Source organism: Abramis brama (genome assembly GCF_963993115.1).
Source record: "Abramis brama genome assembly, chromosome: 5".
Taxonomy (NCBI): domain Eukaryota; kingdom Metazoa; phylum Chordata; class Actinopteri; order Cypriniformes; family Leuciscidae; genus Abramis; species Abramis brama.
Genome location: NC_139967.1, coordinates 2,053,043 through 2,072,374, shown reverse-complemented (window position 1 = coordinate 2,072,374; position 19,332 = coordinate 2,053,043). Strand labels below are relative to the sequence as shown.

The 19,332-nt window shown below is 39.3% G+C and overlaps 1 protein-coding gene and 1 long non-coding RNA gene across 2 annotated transcripts in view; one reads left to right on the top strand and one right to left on the bottom strand.

The window, feature by feature from the left end:
* Positions 1-9,103, bottom strand: part of LOC311083520 (cytosolic phospholipase A2 gamma-like) — a 58,056-nt gene extending 48,953 nt beyond the window's left edge. Inside the window, exons 1-4 of the mRNA XM_084115106.1 lie at positions 9,080-9,103; positions 8,903-8,922; positions 3,144-3,258; positions 2,903-3,045 (exon numbers count right to left, since the gene is read on the bottom strand). Coding sequence (XP_083971232.1) covers positions 2,903-3,045; positions 3,144-3,258; positions 8,903-8,922 — 278 coding nt within the window. The 5' untranslated portion in view covers positions 9,080-9,103. The remainder of the gene's footprint in view (positions 1-2,902; positions 3,046-3,143; positions 3,259-8,902; positions 8,923-9,079) is intronic.
* LOC311082372 lies at positions 4,691-6,338 on the top strand. Its single transcript, XR_014606123.1, has 3 exons — positions 4,691-5,408; positions 5,812-5,955; positions 6,237-6,338. It is a non-coding gene; the product is annotated as an uncharacterized lncRNA (long non-coding RNA).
* Positions 9,104-19,332: the final 10,229 nt, after the last annotated feature.

Here is a 19,332-nt window from a genome sequence, read left to right as displayed (position 1 = left end):
GCTGTAATCTACGAAAATCAATAATCATGTCCTTTGTCTTGGAAACGTTAATAGACAGATAGAAGTTGTCACACCACTCAATAAAATCATCAACTACAGGGCCATGCCCATCCTCATCATTATTCAAAAGGCTCACTATAACAGTATCATCTGCAAATTTCACACAGTGCCTATTCTCATACTTGCTCCTACAGTCATTCGTATATAGAATAAAAAGCAAAGGTGAAAGAACACATCCCTGCGGAGAGCCTGTGGAGGTAAGGGCTTTTGAGGATGAAACACCATTTACTCTAACACACTGCGACCTGTTCGACAGAAAATCCAGAATCCAGCCAATTAAATTAGAGTTCAAGTTAAAAAGAGACTGAAGTTTCTCAGCCAACAAGAAGGGCTGAATAGTATTAAATGCTGAAGAGAAATCAATAAAAAGGAGCCTCGCATGAGTTTTTGAGGATTCCAGATGTTGATAAAGGAAATTTAACAATGTAAGTATTGCATCCTCAACACCTCTACTAGGCCTGTAAGCAAACTGGAGAGGATCTAACTGCTCCTCTACCTGCTTCAGTAACTCCTGCTTAATCAACTTCTCAAAAGTCTTCATCACCAATGAGGTGAGAGCTACAGGTCGAAAGTCATTTAAGACCTTAGGGTTCTTACACTTAGCTACAGGAATGATTGTAGAATGTTTCCAAATCTTTGGCACTGTTTGCGTCTGAAGTGATTGAGTAAAAATGACTTTAAAGATCTCACTTAACTGACCAGCACAAGACTTAAGGACTCGACCACTGATGTTGTCAGGGCCAGGACTTTTCCTAACATTAGTTTGTTTAAATAATGATTTGACCTTAACTTCATCAATATCAAAATCAAGAATACAATCACTGACCAAATTATCACACATGTGACTGATTTGTTCACTAAAATCACTGTTAGAAAATCTCATATAAAAACTATTTAATTCATTTGCTAGCTGCTCATCATAATCAAAACCATTTAATGACACAGTGCTAGTGCCTTTGTGTAGACCTGTCATGAGCTTCATTCCATTCCACACAGATCTGAGATCAGACTCACTGAATTTAGACTCAATTTTCCTTTTATACTGGAGTTTAGCCTTTACTATTTCAGCTCGCACAACCTTCCTAATTGCAGCATATGCACTTTTATCACCACTATTAAAAATAGACCTCTTTTCCCTTAACAGATGTTTCAGTTCTTTAGATATCCAGGGCTTGTTATTAGGATAAGAAGTTCATCAATGTTGTTGGAAGAGTCTTGAAAAACAGACCAATCGGTACAGTCAAAACAGCCCTGCAGGGCCAAAGTGCTCTCCTCATTCCACACCTGTACCACACGTGCCTGCACTTTGTCTCTATATAGCACAGGTCTGTATGTGGGCAAAAGATGCACCACATTATGGTCAGAAAAACCTATAGGAGGACCTGCAACAGACTTATAGGCTCCCTTGATAGAGCCATAGCAGAGATCCAATAGTCTGTTCCCCCGAGTGGGACAGGTGACATACTGGGTGAAACTGCTCAGCGACTTTTTACAGTTAACATGATTAAAATCACCAAGGAAGAAGCACGGGGCATCAGGAGAGATAGATTGTAGTTTTTGAGCTACATCAGAAGCGGATTTTATATCTGCTCTTGGGTGGATGTACACTACTGTCAAAAATATTTGGGGAAATTCCCTAGGCAGATAAAATGGTCTAACAGACACCGACAACAGCTCGATGTCCGGTAAACAAATCCGTTTGCGCACAGTGGCGCCGTTGCACCACTTTGGATGTACAGGCAAACACCTCCGCCGTGCCCCTTCCCCGTCGTCTCCAGGTCACGGTCCAAACGGATAGGAACCCCATAACCATCACGGTAGAATCCAGGTCAGTGTCAGACAGCCACGTCTCAGTGAAAGCCATCACACAAGCGTCCCTGAACTCGCGCAAAGAGGCCACACACGTTTGCAGTTCATCAGTCTTATTCCTTAAGGACTGGACATTAGCCAGCAGTATCGTTGGTAGGGGAAGACGTTTCTTTAGCAGCTACCATTAGTTTTCTTAGTCGTTGCCGCACTCCGCCCCGTTTCCCTCTTTTCCTGATTTGTTTACCAGGTGTAACCGGACGCCTAAAACTTTGTGTGGGAGCATTGTCACTGACTACAAAGTCAAAACAATCAAACTCCCCGCGACTCAATAGCCGAGTTGCATCTTCACCACATAATTGCTTGATTTAAATCCCAGGAGAAAGTCCCTTGTGTATTGGATCCTGTCGGGCTTCACAAACAAACCCCGAGTGATGTTCAGCACGATTGTCAAAAGTAGGAAGAAGAATATCTCCATTGTTGGGCCCGATAAGCACGGCAGAACACCCGTACACAAACTGAAGTAATAAATAAATAAATAAATAAATAAATAACGTTGTAGTTTAAACATAAAAACGTAAACAATATATGCTACGGACAACAAACAAACGCAGACACCTGCTACCGGGTCGCCTGCAATTGAGCCGCGCCCCACCCACCACCTGTGTGTGTGTGAGAGAGAGAGAGAGAGAGAGAGAGAGAGAGAGAGAGAAAGAGAAAGTAAGAGTATGAGAATGTGTGAAAATAAGAGAGTATGAGAGTGAGAGAGTTAGAGAGTGTGTGTGTGTGTGTGTGTGTGTGTGAGAGAGAGAGAGAGAGAGAGAGAAAGAGAAAGTAAGAGTATGAGAGTGTGTAAAAGTAAGAGAATATGAGTGTGTGTGTGTGTGTGTGTGTGTGTGTGTGTGTGTGTGTGCGTGCGTGCATGTGTGTGTGAGAGAGAGAGAAAGAGAAAGTAAGAGTATGAGAGTGTGTGAAAATAAGAGAGTATGAGAGTGAGAGAGTTAGTGTGTGTGTGTGTGTGTGTGTGTGTGTGTACCAGGTGGATCCAGAGACTCCGCTCAGATAAAGCACACAGTCCAGAAGACCTGCTTTCTGGAGTTGATCCAGGGATCCCAGCAAACCCACCATGGCTCTTGCTCCTCCTCCAGATCCCAGTAATGCAATGTTTGGCACTGTCCTCTGAAACGCACACAGATTGTTTTGCAAACATTTGATGTTCATTTGTTACGTCATTTCGAGAAGACGCTGACAGATATATGAAATATACGATTTTTTACCAAATCAGAGTTTATCTGAAGCTTCTGCAGGCTTTGTTGAACAGTTTTTCTCCTCATGGCTACAAACTCCTCCTCCTCCTTATTCAGAGAGTGTTCGATTCTCACTTTACGGTTTCTGCAGCGACACAGACAGACAGACTGAATTTAACATCACATTCTATTGTTTCATACATTTTTGATTTCAGATTAAAAATACAATTTAGCCAGCAGTTCATTTACATCAGTTATTCTGAGATTTTTTTCCAGTTTTGTAGCTATATAAACTTTTTGGTAACACTTTATATTACGACCCGCAAACAACTGCGTAAGTAAACCGAAACTACGGTGTACGTTTCTGTAATTATAGTGTACTTCCGTGTAGGTATAAGGGAACAATATGTTAAGTTTTGGGTAATAAAGGGGTAACAAGCAGATATACAACCTGCAAAGAACTTCGTAAGTAAACCGAAATTACGGTGTATGTTTCTGTAATTATAGTGTACCTCCGTGTAGGTATAAGGGAACAATATGTTAAGTTTTGGGTAATAAAGGTGTACAACCAGATATACAAGCAAATTATTTATAATGTAATTATTTTAAAACTAACAGGTACCTATTCTGTTAATATATTCCAGGCAAAAATTGTACGTCTGTTGTATAAACGTTTTTATCACATTTCTGGAAAAATATGTTCTTGTGCAGGGTAATTTTGACATCTGTGGGTTGTAAATTAAACTTTTTGGCAATGCTATTTATTGGCTTTTCTTACTAAACTACTTAACGTTAAGCCAAAAAAAATAATAGTTTTTGCTATGTTTTTAATTTAAAACGTACCATGTAGTACTTAGTACTACTACTTACCTTATCACATTGTATTGCAATGACACTTAAATGTCAGGGCAAATATACTGTGTAATTAAAAAAAAAATTGTTTTGTTTTTTTAATAAGAGTACCTTTCTCTGTAATTACTGTGCAAATAGTGTTGTTTCGTATTGTTACATAGTAAGTAGTGTTTGTTACCCATTTCAACTGTGTAGTTACAGGGTAAGTGTAACTCCTGCGGGCTGTAAATTAAAGTGGAGCTTGTTACCCCCTTGTTCTGTGTAGTTACAGGGTAAGTGTAACTCCTGCGGGGTGTAAATTAAAGTGGAGCTTGTTACCCCCTTGTTCTGTGTAGTTACAGGGTAAGTGTAACTCCTGCGGGCTGTAAATTAAAGTGGCGCTTGTTACCCCCTTGTTCTGTGTAGTTACAGGGTAAGTGTAACTCCTGCGGGCTGTAAATTAAAGTGGCGCTTGTTACCCCCTTGTTCTGTGTAGTTACAGGGTAAGTGTAACTCCTGCAGGCTGTAAATTAAAGTGGAGCTTGTTACCCCCTTGTTCTGTGTAGTTACAGGGTAAGTGCAGTAAATATACAATAAAGGATCCAATTTAATTTCTGACTTTTATTTTACAAAAAAATGTCAAAACACTTTTTCATCTTAATAAAACATGATCTTTTCTACAGTATACTCAAACAACAAAGTAACACATTATCCCCCCCCCCCCCCCCCCCTTATTTGCGTCCCTTGCTTTTCTTCTTCTTTCTTTTCTTGCTCTTCTTTTTCTTAACTTCCACTGGGGACTCTGAAGTTGAGGAGTTGATGGAGTCCCATTGGTCTTGCTGCACTGCAAAAATATGAATATACAGTATACATGCTCTTAGCAAGCTACACCTTCAATTTTAAGTTGTCGAACAATCCTCCACTCTAAACATTTTGTGCCACCTGATATTACTGTAGTAACTGTAATTTTGAAGAAAACACATTTTGGTGAAGTTTGAGTCAGATCATGGGGGGGTTGTGATATTTTATAGTGATAATGACTGTAGTGCAGTAGAAAATGTTTTTAAAAAAGGCATAGTTGTTCTGACAGCAACAAAAAACAAACAAAAAAAGCATGAAACACAAACCTGAGGGCTGTGGCAATAGTTCAATAGTTCGGATTGAGCTGATCAACAAACGGACAGGGAACTACGTCATCACGTTGAAAGGTCACGCCTGCGCCGGCCGAAGTACCGCCCCACTGTTTACAATGCGACCGTACGTAGGAGGATAATTCAAATAGTATTGTTTGCGATTATATATAGAAATAGTATTCAGTGAATATGAATATGAATAGTATATGAATAACATTCTGATGAATATGAATAGTAGTTCAAATAGTATTGCCGGCGCAGGCGTGACCTTTCAACGTGATGACGTAGTTCCCTGTCCGTTTGTTGATCAGCTCAATCCGAACTATTGAAGGTAAAAAGTCTATAAATTATATATTTCTTTTTTTTAAATGACCTATCGTTTCGCTAGATAACAACCTATTCTTCAGCTGTGATCGCGTACAGCCCGTTTAAACACTTAAAAGACTTTTGAAACTGCATTGATTTGGACTTAACGATGGTGACCAATGAAGTCCGTTGTAAATTTTCATTTTGGGGTGAACTAATCCTTTAATAAGTGCATTTATAATGTACAGTACCAGTGATGTTTAGTTCTTCAATTTGATGTTTTAAAAAATAGGAAAGTGGTCACAAGTATAAGCCCTGGAGTAGGGCAGGAGTAAAATTTAAACGTCAAACCTTTCTTTCTTTCTTTCTTTCTTTCTTTCTTTCTTTCTTTCTTTCTTTCTTTCTTTCTTTCTTTCTTTCTTTCAAAGATAAGATTATCACTCTTAAAGCAGAGATCACCTTGCTCAAAGATGAGTGTGATTTTTTGAAAAAGGAAACTGAAAAGATGAAGTCTGCTGTCCCATCTGCAATGGCACAGAGATATACTGTTACTATAGTGCCACAGCCCTCATGTTTATGTTTAATGCTTTTTTGTTTTTTTTGTTGCTGTCAGAACAACTATGCCTTTTTTAAAAACATTTTCTGCTGCACTACAGTCATTATCACTATAAAATATCACAACCCCCCCATGATCTGCCTCAAACTTCACCAAAATGTGTTTTCTTCAAAATTACAGTTACTACAATAATATCAGGTGGCACAAAATGTTTTAGAGTGGAGGATTGTTCGACAACTTAAAATTGAAAGTGTAGCTTGCTAAGAGCATGTATACTGTATATTCATATTTTTGCAGTGCAGCAAGACCAATGGGACTCCATCAACTCCTCAACTTCAGAGTCCCCAGTGGAAGTTAAGAAAAAGAAGAGCAAGAAAAGAAAGAAGAAGAAAAGCAAGAGAAGCAAATAAAAGGGGGGGGGGGGGTATAATGTGTTACTTTGTTGTTTGAGTATACTGTAGAAAAGACAATGTTTTATTAAGATGAAAAAGTGTTTTGAAATGTTTTTGTAAAATAAAAGTCAGAAATTAAATCGGATCCTTTATTGTATATTTACTGCACTTACCCTGTAACTACACAGAACAAGGGGGTAACAAGCGCCACTTTAATTTACAGCCCGCAGGAGTTACACTTACCCTGTAACTACACAGAACAAGGGGGTAACAAGCTCCACTTTAATTTACAGCCCACAGGAGTTACACTTACCCTGTAAATACACAGAACAAGGGGGTAACAAGCGCCACTTTAATTTACAGCCCGCAGGAGTTACACTTACCCTGTAACTACACAGAACAAGGGGATAACAAGCTCCACTTTAATTTACAGCCCGCAGGAGTTACACTTACCCTGTAACTACACAGAACAAGGGGATAACAAGCTCCACTTTAATTTACAGCCCGCAGGAGTTACACTTACCCTGTAAATACACAGAACAAGGGGGTAACAAGCACCACTTTAATTTACAGCCCGCAGGAGTTACACTTACCCTGTAACTACACAGAACAAGGGGGTAACAAGCGCCACTTTAATTTACAGCCCGCAGGAGTTACACTTACCCTGTAACTACACAGAACAAGGGGGTAACAAGCTCCACTTTAATTTACAGCCCACAGGAGTTACACTTACCCTGTAACTACACAGAACAAGGGGGTAACAAGCGCCACTTTAATTTACAGCCCGCAGGAGTTACACTTACCCTGTAACTACACAGAACAAGGGGATAACAAGCTCCACTTTAATTTACAGCCCGCAGGAGTTACACTTACCCTGTAACTACACAGAACAAGGGGATAACAAGCTCCACTTTAATTTACAGCCCGCAGGAGTTACACTTACCCTGTAAATACACAGAACAAGGGGGTAACAAGCTCCACTTTAATTTACAGCCCGCAGGAGTTACACTTAGCCTGTAAATTCACAGTTGAAACGGGTAACAAACACTACTTACTATGTAACAATACGAAACAACACTATTTGCACAGTAATTACAGAGAAAGGTAGGCTACTCTTATAAAAAAAATTAAAAAAAACTTTTAATTACACAGTATATTTGCCCTGACATTTAAGTGTCATTGCAATACAATGTGATAAGGTAAGTACTAAGTACTACATGGTACGTTCTAAATTAAAATCATAGCAGAAACTATTTTTTTTGGCTTAACGTTAAGTAGTTTAGTAAGAAAAGCCAATAAATAGCATTGCCAATGTTTTTCGAAATCAGCTGTTTATAAAATTGTTTCAGATAAATTTTTTATCATACTGTGCTTACATACAGCCATATATATATATATATATATATATATATATATATATATATATATTAATTTACAACCCACAGATGTCAAAATTACCCTGTAACTACATTGCACAAGAACATATTTTTCCAGAAATGTGATAAAAACGTTTATACAACAGACGTACAATTTTTGCCTGGAATATATTAACAGAATAGGTACCTGTTTTAAAATAATTACATTATAAATAATTTGCTTGTATATCTGGTTGTACACCTTTATTACCCAAAACTTAACATATTGTTCCCTTATACCTACACGGAGGTACACTATAATTGCAGAAACATACACCGTAATTTCGGTTTACTTACGAAGTTCTTTGCAGGTTGTATATCTGCTTGTTACCCCTTTATTACCCAAAACTTAACATATTGTTCCCTTATACCTACACGGAAGTACACTATAATTACAGAAACGTACACCGTAGTTTCGGTTTACTTACGCAGTTGTTTGCGGGTCGTAATATAAAGTGTTACCAACTTTTTTCTATAAACTTTAAGAGACATTTAATTATGTAAGTATGGTCTGCTACCCGACCCGAGCCCGACGGGTCCCGAAAAATGTGCGGGTTTCGGGTCGGGTTCGGGTTAATGTTTATTGAACAGCCTCGGGTTCGGGTTTGTAACTAAGAAAAACTAAATAGGCTATAAGTTATATAGTTTGCGTGCCGTGTGCTTTGCCTGCTTGCTGTGTTGTGGTGACCGGCACGCGCGAGAGAGAAAGTTGCGTGAGCAGATGTGCAATGTGTGCATAGGCTACACAGACCACAGACACACAGGCTCTCTCTCTCTCAAATTTGATATATATATATATAAACGAAATGTTTTTTTAAGCACTTTTATTTAAGTTATTGCTGTTGTTCATTTAATTTGTTTAAAAATTCACCCAGAGCGGTTTCTTCTCGCTAATAGCCTATTTTGGGATTCACCTGCACGCCAAAGAAAAGGAATTCTGTCAGCTGCCTACCGAGTTTGAATTTGATATAAAATGGTTTTTATTTGCTGTGAGAAATAGAGTGGACCTCGGGTCGGGTTCGGGCTTAACATGTAAATGTAATTGTCGGGTCGGGTTAAATGATCGCGGGTACGGGCCGGGTTCGGGCTTCAGTTTAAAGCCCGTGCAGACCTCTAGCACTTATTTTACTGCTTCTATGAATCTGAGCAGAATTACCTTGAATTGGATCCAGCCATCTATAAAACAATTGACATTAGTTAAAATTTATAAATAATTTGATTCGAACTCATGAAAGTTTCACTTTTTCATAAAAGCTTCTTTTAAGGATGTTGTAAAAGCTTTAAAACATATACTCGCTGTTCTTGTATAGTTTAGTAAATCCTGAGACTTCACCGATAGCAGCACAGCAGCCGTCGTCTCTCAGAACAGACTGAGGAAGTGCTCTAAAACCACTCTCAAATATAGACATGATAAGATAATGTACTTTAACCCTTTATGGGGCAAGTAACCATATTTAGTCACTTCCGCACACATTCAAAATGCCCTCCCCCTGCCTCCATTTGGAGTTGTAGAGTCATGTGGTTTTCTCTCAGTCAATCATGGGAGATCAAGCTATCTGACAGATATTGACATCAAGGCATCTGACCAATCAGCACCTCAAACACAGCCATCTTGCAGAAATCATAAATGTTGCTTTTTTGAACCTGGCTTCTCCCACGGCTATAGTAATAACATCATAACTAAACATGGTAAGTTGATTTAACTCATAAATTATTTGGTTGAATAGTTGTGTTAAAGATTAACATTGTTGTTATTTGCATAGCATTTGTAAAAATTAGCTTAATGTTTGGCTGAAAACTAAATGGACCATATTTGATCATATGCCCCGTTCACCTAAGACTAGCAAGTGTCCATTTTTAGACATATGCCTTATGAATGTATGTTTTTTTTTTTTTATTATAGTTAAATGGCACGCACACACAAATAAAAACAGGGACACTCTTAGGTATTAAAATGTTTTGGCTCAGGGGGACTGCTGTGGTCCCCCATATGTGTGCACAGTCACACACACACTTACTGTGGTTCTGGCTGTATGGAAATTTAAAAATGTATGTAAAACAACTATTTATACAATAATCATTCAATTAAAAAGCCCTTGTAGCAGCTGCCACAGCTTTTTTGTGTTAACTGCATATTTTATTTGCAAAAAAAGGCACAGATTTACCACCACTTGATTTTTTTTTAATATAAGAACTTTTTTCTTTTTTTTGTTATGTCCTGTAACATCTCCCTTTAGCTTTCTGAGGTTATCAATATCATTATCAGTCAACTTTTACTAACAGGATCGAGCTACATTTACTATGGTAAAATCACATTAGTTTAGTGGCATTCGCAACTGATTTGTAAAGAAAACATCAAACTGCACTTACTTACACATGAATGACCGACAATCAGAACGATAGCTTAAAAAGAACATTAAATAAAATAAAAACCCACCTGGATTGACGGTCAGGGTCACTCTTTCCTCTCACCGCATTTTTTTTTTTTTTTTTTTTTTTTGGCAACGACGTTCAAAGGTCATTTGATGACGATACACCTGATAAACGGCACTGTCGTTATTTATAAGACCACTAGATGTTGCCTAATTTTAAAATGTAACTATAGGTCGTAATACGCAGTGTGTACAAACGACTTATACGGTCGTTTTTCGCAGGAGGACAGTCTCCATCAACAGCCACTTTTATGTCACAGTCCCAGGGGATCATTTTGATTTTAACTTACAGAAACGTTTATCTTTATGCCCACATAATTTATTTCTGCTACTGTACATTTATGTATAGATCATATTGTTTGACCCTTTCAATTGTAAAAGATCTCGATGAAATTTATTGCAGTGCAACAGTAACAAAGTACTGTTGTGGAAATTATTTATTTAATGGTGACTCCATTAACCAAATCACTCAGGAAATGCCTTTAAGTATTTTATTCTTGCAGGAATGGTCTTTCACAGACAGACAGAGTTTTTCTGCAGAGAAGGACAGCCTCCCATCGTGAGCTTTTTCTGTTTGCAGGGCCTTTGCCACTGCTGCGCTGTCTTGTTTTGATGTGGGGAACGCCTCTACACACTTTGACTTCAACACAAGAAAAAAAAAAAAAATCCCTAGACTTGGTGTTAACGAATGAAATCGATCATCAAATGGTTTCTCTGGTGGTGGGTGTGTGGCTATTCCCCTGCCAACATTGAGTGTGGAACAGATTATTCATGATCGGCAAAAAATGTCAGCGTAAGTAGTGAACCCCATAGTGAACCAATGTTTGTTATGTCAATTATCATTCCCTGTTTTGATTCATAGTCTTCCACATGTATTAATTTAGCATAGTGCTGGACAAAAATGTTTTGGAAGGCAGGGTTTGCCATCAGGGTCCCACCAAACGCCATTCTTTAAAGCACAGCCTGCTTTTCTCCATTGTTGCTTCTCTGCCGTAGAGGAAAATGACTGCATCTCTAGAATAGATTCAGAAGGGGAAGTGGTTATAGGGTTATCATGGGGACAGAGCAATATAGTGGTTTAGAAGCTGCAGTTTTTGCAGTTACTTCTCGCTCTGCTGAGTAAGCCGTGCACCTGCAGACTGCTACAGTTTTGGGCGGAAGAACGGCATGCAATAAGTCAGATTTCAGTACAGAGTAACAAGAGGTGCAATTAGAGCGGATTGTATAATTCCACGTAGGAGAACTTCCTTTGGTCAAGCTATTTTTTCATTCAGACCACACTCAATTAGAGAATGCTCATCGTTTAACTCATTTAAGCATCATTTTAAGAAATGGCTTCTTCATAATAAACAATGTGAACATTAATGCTGAACATTTAGGCCAAATAACATCACACTATTAATGTACACTGTCCCTTTTCTAAATAAATACAAATAAATAGATATTTGAGAATGGTTCAGAACTGGAATTCCATCGGATTTCAAAAATGTCCTGTGCTTCCATAAAGCTCCAAAGTCCCCAAAAGCCCAAAAGCAGAATATAGGCTATATAGTAGAGGTCTTCACGGGTCAAAAAATTCGTGCCCGAACCCGAAAGAGACCCGTAATGTGCTAAACCGAACCGACCCGGACCCGTCTATTATTTCAAAAGCTGGACCGGGACCCGTGCAGATCCGAGAAATGCCAAACCGGACACGACCTGGACCCGTCTATTATTTGAAAGCTGGACCCGAAACCGCCGGGAAGACACAGACCCGACTGGACCCGATTGTCACATATTCCACCTTAAACTGCTATTACAAGTCAATAAACCTGTTGCTAAAAATACAACTTTTTGTCTTACCTAATTTAAGGAGCCGTGGTAGCGTAGTAGTCTCCTCTCCCTTCCTTGTAACGTTAATGTTACCTGGGACATTCTACCCGTACATTTGCTGTCCTGGCACTACTATTGTTTTATAAAACTGGTGTAATCCACATATTTCCCAAAACTGTCATACAGTGAATTAATTTAGAGGGTTTTACAACAGAATATGTTATGTATTTGATTAAATAGTTTTTTATTTTTGTTTAAAAAACAGTTTTTAAAATTAAGAACCCCTAAAATGTACTGTCCCAGGTCAAATCTCAATTCTATACATCATATAAATAATAATTATACATTTGAAATTCATAGAAAAAACAATACCATAGCACATTTAAGATGTTATAATTTGTATTATTCGATTAAAATCTTCAGTAAAATGAATTAATAATAAATAAATTGATTTTTTAGAAGTGTCCCCGGGTTTCTGTCATGCCCTGTCACACTTGCATAAAAGATTCCAAGAAAAGTGTGTGATATGTCTTTAAGGTCCCAAATCACAGGAAGTGACCTCATTTGCCTCTCATCACACACTGACACCAACCAGAGGTAAGTTCTGTCCTTGAATTTTGCATTTTGTAAGGTAAAATGTTTTTACCTGAGGTCGAGCTACTACGTCAGTTCCTGTCACGCAATAATGTCCCAGAAAATGTATGTCAATAGGTTTAGATTTGGAACAAATTAAATCTTTTGTGTAAATACTCTCTGAAATGTTGTCAGTTTTTATGCTAGCATGCTAAATAGCTGAGTCATAGCTGTTAAAATGTCTGACTGTCAGGCCCTGTCACGTCAGGCTCTGTCACATTTCACTGTGACAGGGCCTGACATTCTGTGACGGGGCCTGATACATTGCTTGTTTGTAGTGAATACCACAGGTAAACTTCTTGTTTCTTTGCAGATGAATATGTTGACTACTGCTAACATTTGTTTATTTATTTATTTTGAATAAACGCCTAATTTCAATTCAAATTAAATTTAATTTTGATGCTGCAAACGCTCATAAATGATAGATACAAATCTCTCTTTTGTCTGCGACAAAGATGAGCTGCATTTTAAGTTGTGTTTTGTTTATAAAAAAAAAAAGAACAAATGTTTATAACTGTATATTTGCATAATAATGAGTAATCAATGAAATTCAAACAGATTCCAATGGCACCAGTTAGTGCAGCGGAGAGGCAAAGACAGTGTCGGGCCCGTCGAAATACTGATCCAGATAGGAAGGAGAGGCATCTTCAGAAAGAGAGGGACAGATGGATGTAAGGATTTAATCATTAATGTTTGTAAAAATACATGTTTAGCTGTTTTAGTGACTGTTTTTAAATGTCTTTTTCTTGTTAGTGCTGATACAAAAAATGAAATACATCAATTTGTTATGTGTTTTTTAAAAGCTTACATAACTGAATCAGTTTAGTTTTACCTGTAAGGATTTAATAGTTAATGATTTAAAGAATATATCTTGAACTCGTTTAAAAATGTGTTTTATGTGTTGCTACTTAATTGTTCATCATTATTCAATTTTTAAATAAAAAAGATTCAACTGTTAAAAAATGGTTTTGTACAACAATATTAATTAATACAATAATACCAAAGACAAGTGTGCTGTGTGTATTGTTTCTTCTATTATACAGCTCTTAAGTTACTGATTCAATAAGGAATCTGGGTAAAGATATATGATAACATATATAGGATATATTAATGAATTTTACTTGTAGCCTACACAGGTTTAAAGTGGCTGATAATAGACCTAGAGAATTAAAATACTGTTTACTTTTTAAAATCGAGACTATCTTTTCCCATTGTTAATTGTGTTTGATTAATTTTATTAATAAAGACTTATCCACTATTTAAATACAGATTTTTAGTATATTACTACAAATTATAAAGCAGTTTATTGATATAAATATCAAAAATCTAAAAGGCGTGCATCATACATGAGACCTGGGTGAACAATGTACAGTTGGTTTTATGACTGTAAGTCATTGTCTTCAAATGCTATTGAAGTTAGAAACGTTTATGCCAATGTCGCATGTAATTTTGAGACGGTCCCTAAATATGCGTGCGACAAAAAAGTCTAAGAATGTATTCATGTGTCTTTCACTTATAACGTACCCATGTCTTAATGCCAAAGACCGCACTATATCTTTATATGACATTCCTAATTTAAAGTAAAATGTTATTTCTTCTGTCATCTCCATCTGTAGCCCAGTCTATGCTATGGTACGGTTACAGTATTGGCCGCTGTGGCTCCCTCAACTCGTGGCCACGACAAATAGATGTCATTCTCTCAAAATATGAAGTCGTGGCCACGAGAAAAATATATCGTTCCCTCAACATATGATCTCGAGGCCACGACTTTGCATCGCGTGGCCACGACATAATGATGTCGTTACCTCAACAAAATGATCTCGTGGCCACGACTTAATATCATGTTCCCACGAGTTTATATGTTGTGGCCACGACAAAAATAAGTGAACCGAACATGTCCCCTCCCGGTCACCGTACTTTTGGGGTTATTCATGTTCTGTTGAAAGTAGGCCTACTTTGTTGATGCTTTTATACTTCTAAATTTAGGTTACTTTTAATGTTAGATGGTTGAACGGTGAGTAAAATAAGTAGCCTTTTTCACATGGAATATAAACTATGTCACGCAGGGTAAAGTTAGTTCCGCTATAAAACATTATACTAGTATGCTCTTTTCTTAAATAACGTTTCTTACCTTTTGTGTTTTGTCTGTTTTCCAAGTTGTTGTTATATAACCTACAACTGAAATAAGGTTTTACTTGTTCGTAACTTATACGGCCACTCAGACTGCTGACTCTTTGAAATAGCCTATTACGCTCAAATGTACCGTGGTTTGGTGTGTATTCACCGGCTGCCGTGCCATTAACTGAAATATTAATTCAGTAATTTCCCTCGCGTAACCACACCATGAGAAATTATTTAAAAACACATATTCCGACTTCAGATGCACATTTATTCCCCCAAGGATAAATTAAACACAATCAATTCTATGGGTTCAATTTAAGCATGTATTAAACTCAGAACAATGCTAATCCCAATAGAATAAATCAAATCAAGTCAGCTCTTATTTATAATTTATTTTGCGAGGCATATTAATAGTGCAAAGGAGAATATGGTTGATTATGATTTCACTTTTCTAACTTTAGTTAGTGTGTAGGCTAATGTTTGCAAAGTTACGATGCTCAAAGTTCAAAGCAAAGGGAGATATTTTATTTTAAAGAAATCGCGTTTTAAGGACTACAACAAACGGCTGGTAGAGACTACACCACATTCCTCCCGGGTTAGTGACATCACCAACCCTAGAATTTACATAAACCCCGCCCCCTGAACACAATTTATAGATTATCAAGACAGAATATGCTAATCAATGACTAGAAGATAACTACACATAATCTACATAAATTCATCAACTAACCATTCATAAATATCAAGCGTATAGTGTCAGTTCTGGCAGGTCACGTTAGTCAAGCTCGCATCAGTGACTCTCAGCTCATACACGTCTACCTATAGGAATACGACGCCTATATCACTGTATTCATATATAAGCTCCTTCAGTATTATCAGCAGCTATCGCATTTCTCAGGAGCGAATTACCCTCCTCCCTCCCCAGCTCCTCCTCTCGTCAGTCAGGATTTGGCATTCTGATTCCCCTTGAATCAGAATAAATTCTCTAATCATGTTGTACTTTAAAATCTTGAATTAATGGTATCTGCAATACATTCATGTTGGTTCTGTTCTGTTTACCTTAAGGAGGGTTATTGCTGTTCGTATCTATGCTAGGCTGCATGGATGCGCAGGGAGTTTTTGCCCAGAACAGAACCATACCGCCAATCCAAACTGTATGCTAATTGTCAATCGTATTGAACGATAGTGGTCCTGACAGAAGTCCTGTTGCCTCTACATGTCACTTCTTCTTGAGTCTCTCCATCTTTCTGACTTTTTGAATTTGCATTTATGCTCCTCTGGAGCAGAAGGTAATTTCATGGACTTCAAGCTCGCTCACAGACTCCAGATTCCTATCACCTCACTCATGCACAAGATATCTGTCAACGCTCTCAATGGTCAAGAACTTCCCAACATTTCTCACACCACAGAACCCATCACACTCATCACATCTGGCAATCACACTGAGACAATATCATTTCTCCTCATGGACTCCCCACTTGCACCCTTAGTTCTTGGTCACCCCTGGCTCACTCAACACAACCCCAGAGTCGACTGGGGTCACAATTCCATATCCACATGGAGTAACAAATGTCATGAGTCCTGTTTAGTGTCTGCTTGTTCGTCTGTGTCTGGTTCTGTGTTTCAGGAGGAGGCAGTGGATTTGTCTAACATGCCCGCAGAGTACCTCGACCTGAAGGAGGTGTTCAGTAAGTCCCGTGCTGCTTCTCTTCCTCCGCATCGTCCCTATGACTGTGCTATAGAGTTACTGCCAGGTGAGTCTCCGCCTAAGGGCAAGTTATATTCGCTTTCTGTCCCAGAAAGGGAGGCTATGGTGAAATATATTTCTGATTCTCTGGCATCCGGGTTCATCCGGCCTTCCTCTTCTCCAGCGGGGACGGGGTTCTTTTTTGTGGGGAAGAAGGATGGTTCCCTGCGACCTTGCATTGATTACCGAAGGTTGAACAACATCACGGTAAAGAATACTTATCCTTTGCCGTTGATGTCTTCAGCTTTCGAGAGGGCATCTGTGTACACAAAATTGGATTTACGTAATGCCTATCATTTGGTTCGCATAAGGAAGGGGGATGAATGGAAAACCGCGTTTAACACCCCCAGGGGGTACTTTGAATATTTGGTCATGCCGTTCGGGCTGTCCAACTCCCCAACGGTTTTCCAGGCTCTCGTCAATGACGTGCTGAGAGATATGGTTGATCAGTTCATATATGTCTACCTGGATGACATATTGATTTTTTCGTCTTCTCTCCAGGAACACGTCAGGCGAGTGCTTCAGAGATTGCTAGAGAATGGGCTTTTTGTCAAGGCGGAGAAATGCGTTTTTCATGCACAGTCTGTTCCTTTCTTAGGTTGCATCATCTCATCTGAGGGAGTTCGTATGGATCCTGTCAAGGTTAAGGCTGTGATAGATTGGCCAAGTCCAGATTCCCGTAAGGCCCTACAGAGGTTTATGGGATTCGCCAATTTTTACAGGAGTTTCATTCGCAACTTCAGCCAACTTAGCCGCGCCTCTGACCGCCTTAACCTCCCCCAGAACGACATTCAGGTGGTCCGACACAGCTAAGGCTGTATTCGCCAAACTCAAGAACCGCTTTGTTTCGGGCTCCCATCCTCATAGCCCCTGATCCTTCACGTCAGTTCGTGGTGGAGGTTGATGCGTCAGAGGTGGGGGTAGGTGCAGTTCTCTCCCAACGTTCTTCCACAGACGACAAGATGCACCCTTGCGCGTTTTTGTCCCATCATTAACACCTGCCGAACGTAACTATGACATTGGTAACAGAGAGTTGTTGGCAGTCAAGTTAGCATTGGAGGAGTGGCGTCATTGGTTAGAGGGGTCGGGGGTACCTTTTATCGTTTGGACTGATCACAAGAATCTAGAGTATATCAGAACCGCCAAAAGACTCAACTCTAGGCAGGCTCGGTGGGCACTTTTTTTCGGACGTTTTAACTTTTCTCTCTCGTACCGCCCAGGTTTCCAAGAACATCAAACCTGATTCTTTATCTCATATTTTTGACCTATCCGAACGCCCGTCCACTCCCGAGTGCATTTTACCCGAGACCCTATTTGTCTCCACACTCACATGGGAGGTCGAATCGAAGGTCAAAACGGCCTTAGAAGGGGTAATGCCTCCGCCCCGTTGGCCCACCAAATCGATTGTTTGTGACGGAGGGATTACGGTCTGACGTCATTCAGTGGGGGCATTGTTCCAACGTGGCTTGTCATCCAGGAGTTAACCGCACCAGCTTTTTGGTCAAGCAACGATTCTGGTGGCCACTTATGGCTCATAACATTCACAGTTTTGTCTTGGCTTGCTCGGTTTGTGCCACTGGTAAGACTTCAAATCGACCCCCAGATGGGTTACTCCAACCGCTGTCTCACCGTCTGCAGTGGAAAAACAGCACAGCATCATTTGATAAAAATGATTAGACTGAAATCTCAAGTTCAAATTTGTTATTGACTGTCAGGTTGTGTAGTTCATGCACCAGCCAAGAAACCCCAAATGAGATGAATGAGAATGCTAATGGATAGTTCCCTATAGGTATAATGGACTATATATATATATTATATTAAATTACATATTGTATAATAAATGTCACACGCTACTGACACCTGCTGGTCAAAACAGTGTAATGCAATGTGTAATCTATGCAATTAACAAATTATCTAATGTCATTAAATATGAAGTGTCTGTACAATATGTGTTATTTCACCTTATGTTCCATTTTACACTGTGTGTCAGCGGAGCACTTCCGATTGTCTTCGAACTTCCGGTTTATGCGGCTAATCACCGGAAAATGCTAAGTAAGAGTTAGTTAGATGCGAGTGTTCTGTTATATTCATTTATTTTGCTATTCATTTCGGCAATGTCAAGTGTCATGTGTTCAGTTAGAGAGTGCCATAATAATTGGAAGAAACGAGGGAAGTTTTTAAAGCAGGAATGTTTTGAACATCAACCTCAACTACGATGTGATTGTACCTGTGGAGCCATGTACAACCTGCATCCACCTCCGAAGGAGAAAGAAGCGCTGCGACTCTGGTTGAAGGCTTTGAACCTGAAAACCCCACCCAAACGTGCTTTTGTTTGTTCCTTCCACTTTGTGGATGGAAAGCCAACTGAAGAACATCCCTACCCTGAAAAGTGGCTTGGCTATGAAGCTCTGAAGAAGCCACGTCGGGTGCTAACTTAAGGCCAATTTATACTTCTGCGTCGAGTGTACGCCGTAGTGTACGTCGTAGGCTACGCATGTAGGCGACGCCGTCGTGAGCATTTATACTTCTGCGTTATGTCTGTGTTGCTCTGCAGTTACACCGCCGAAACACTAGTTGGCAGTGCAGAAGAGCACGGCGGAAATGCGTAGGAGGAAATGCGATGCTACCAAGCCGACCAATCACAGATCTTGTGGTCTGCGTCGTCGCAACGTGTAGTTACATTCAGAGCCCGTCTACGGAGAGCCTGCCCACTCCCTATTAAGTCCTATTGTACCGAATTTTGGTTGTAGTTCCACCAGAGTTCCACTGGGGGCGATCGCCCGGAGTGCAAAATGAATGGAAGTCTATGGGGCTAGACGGCTAAATTTGTCTCTTTCACCC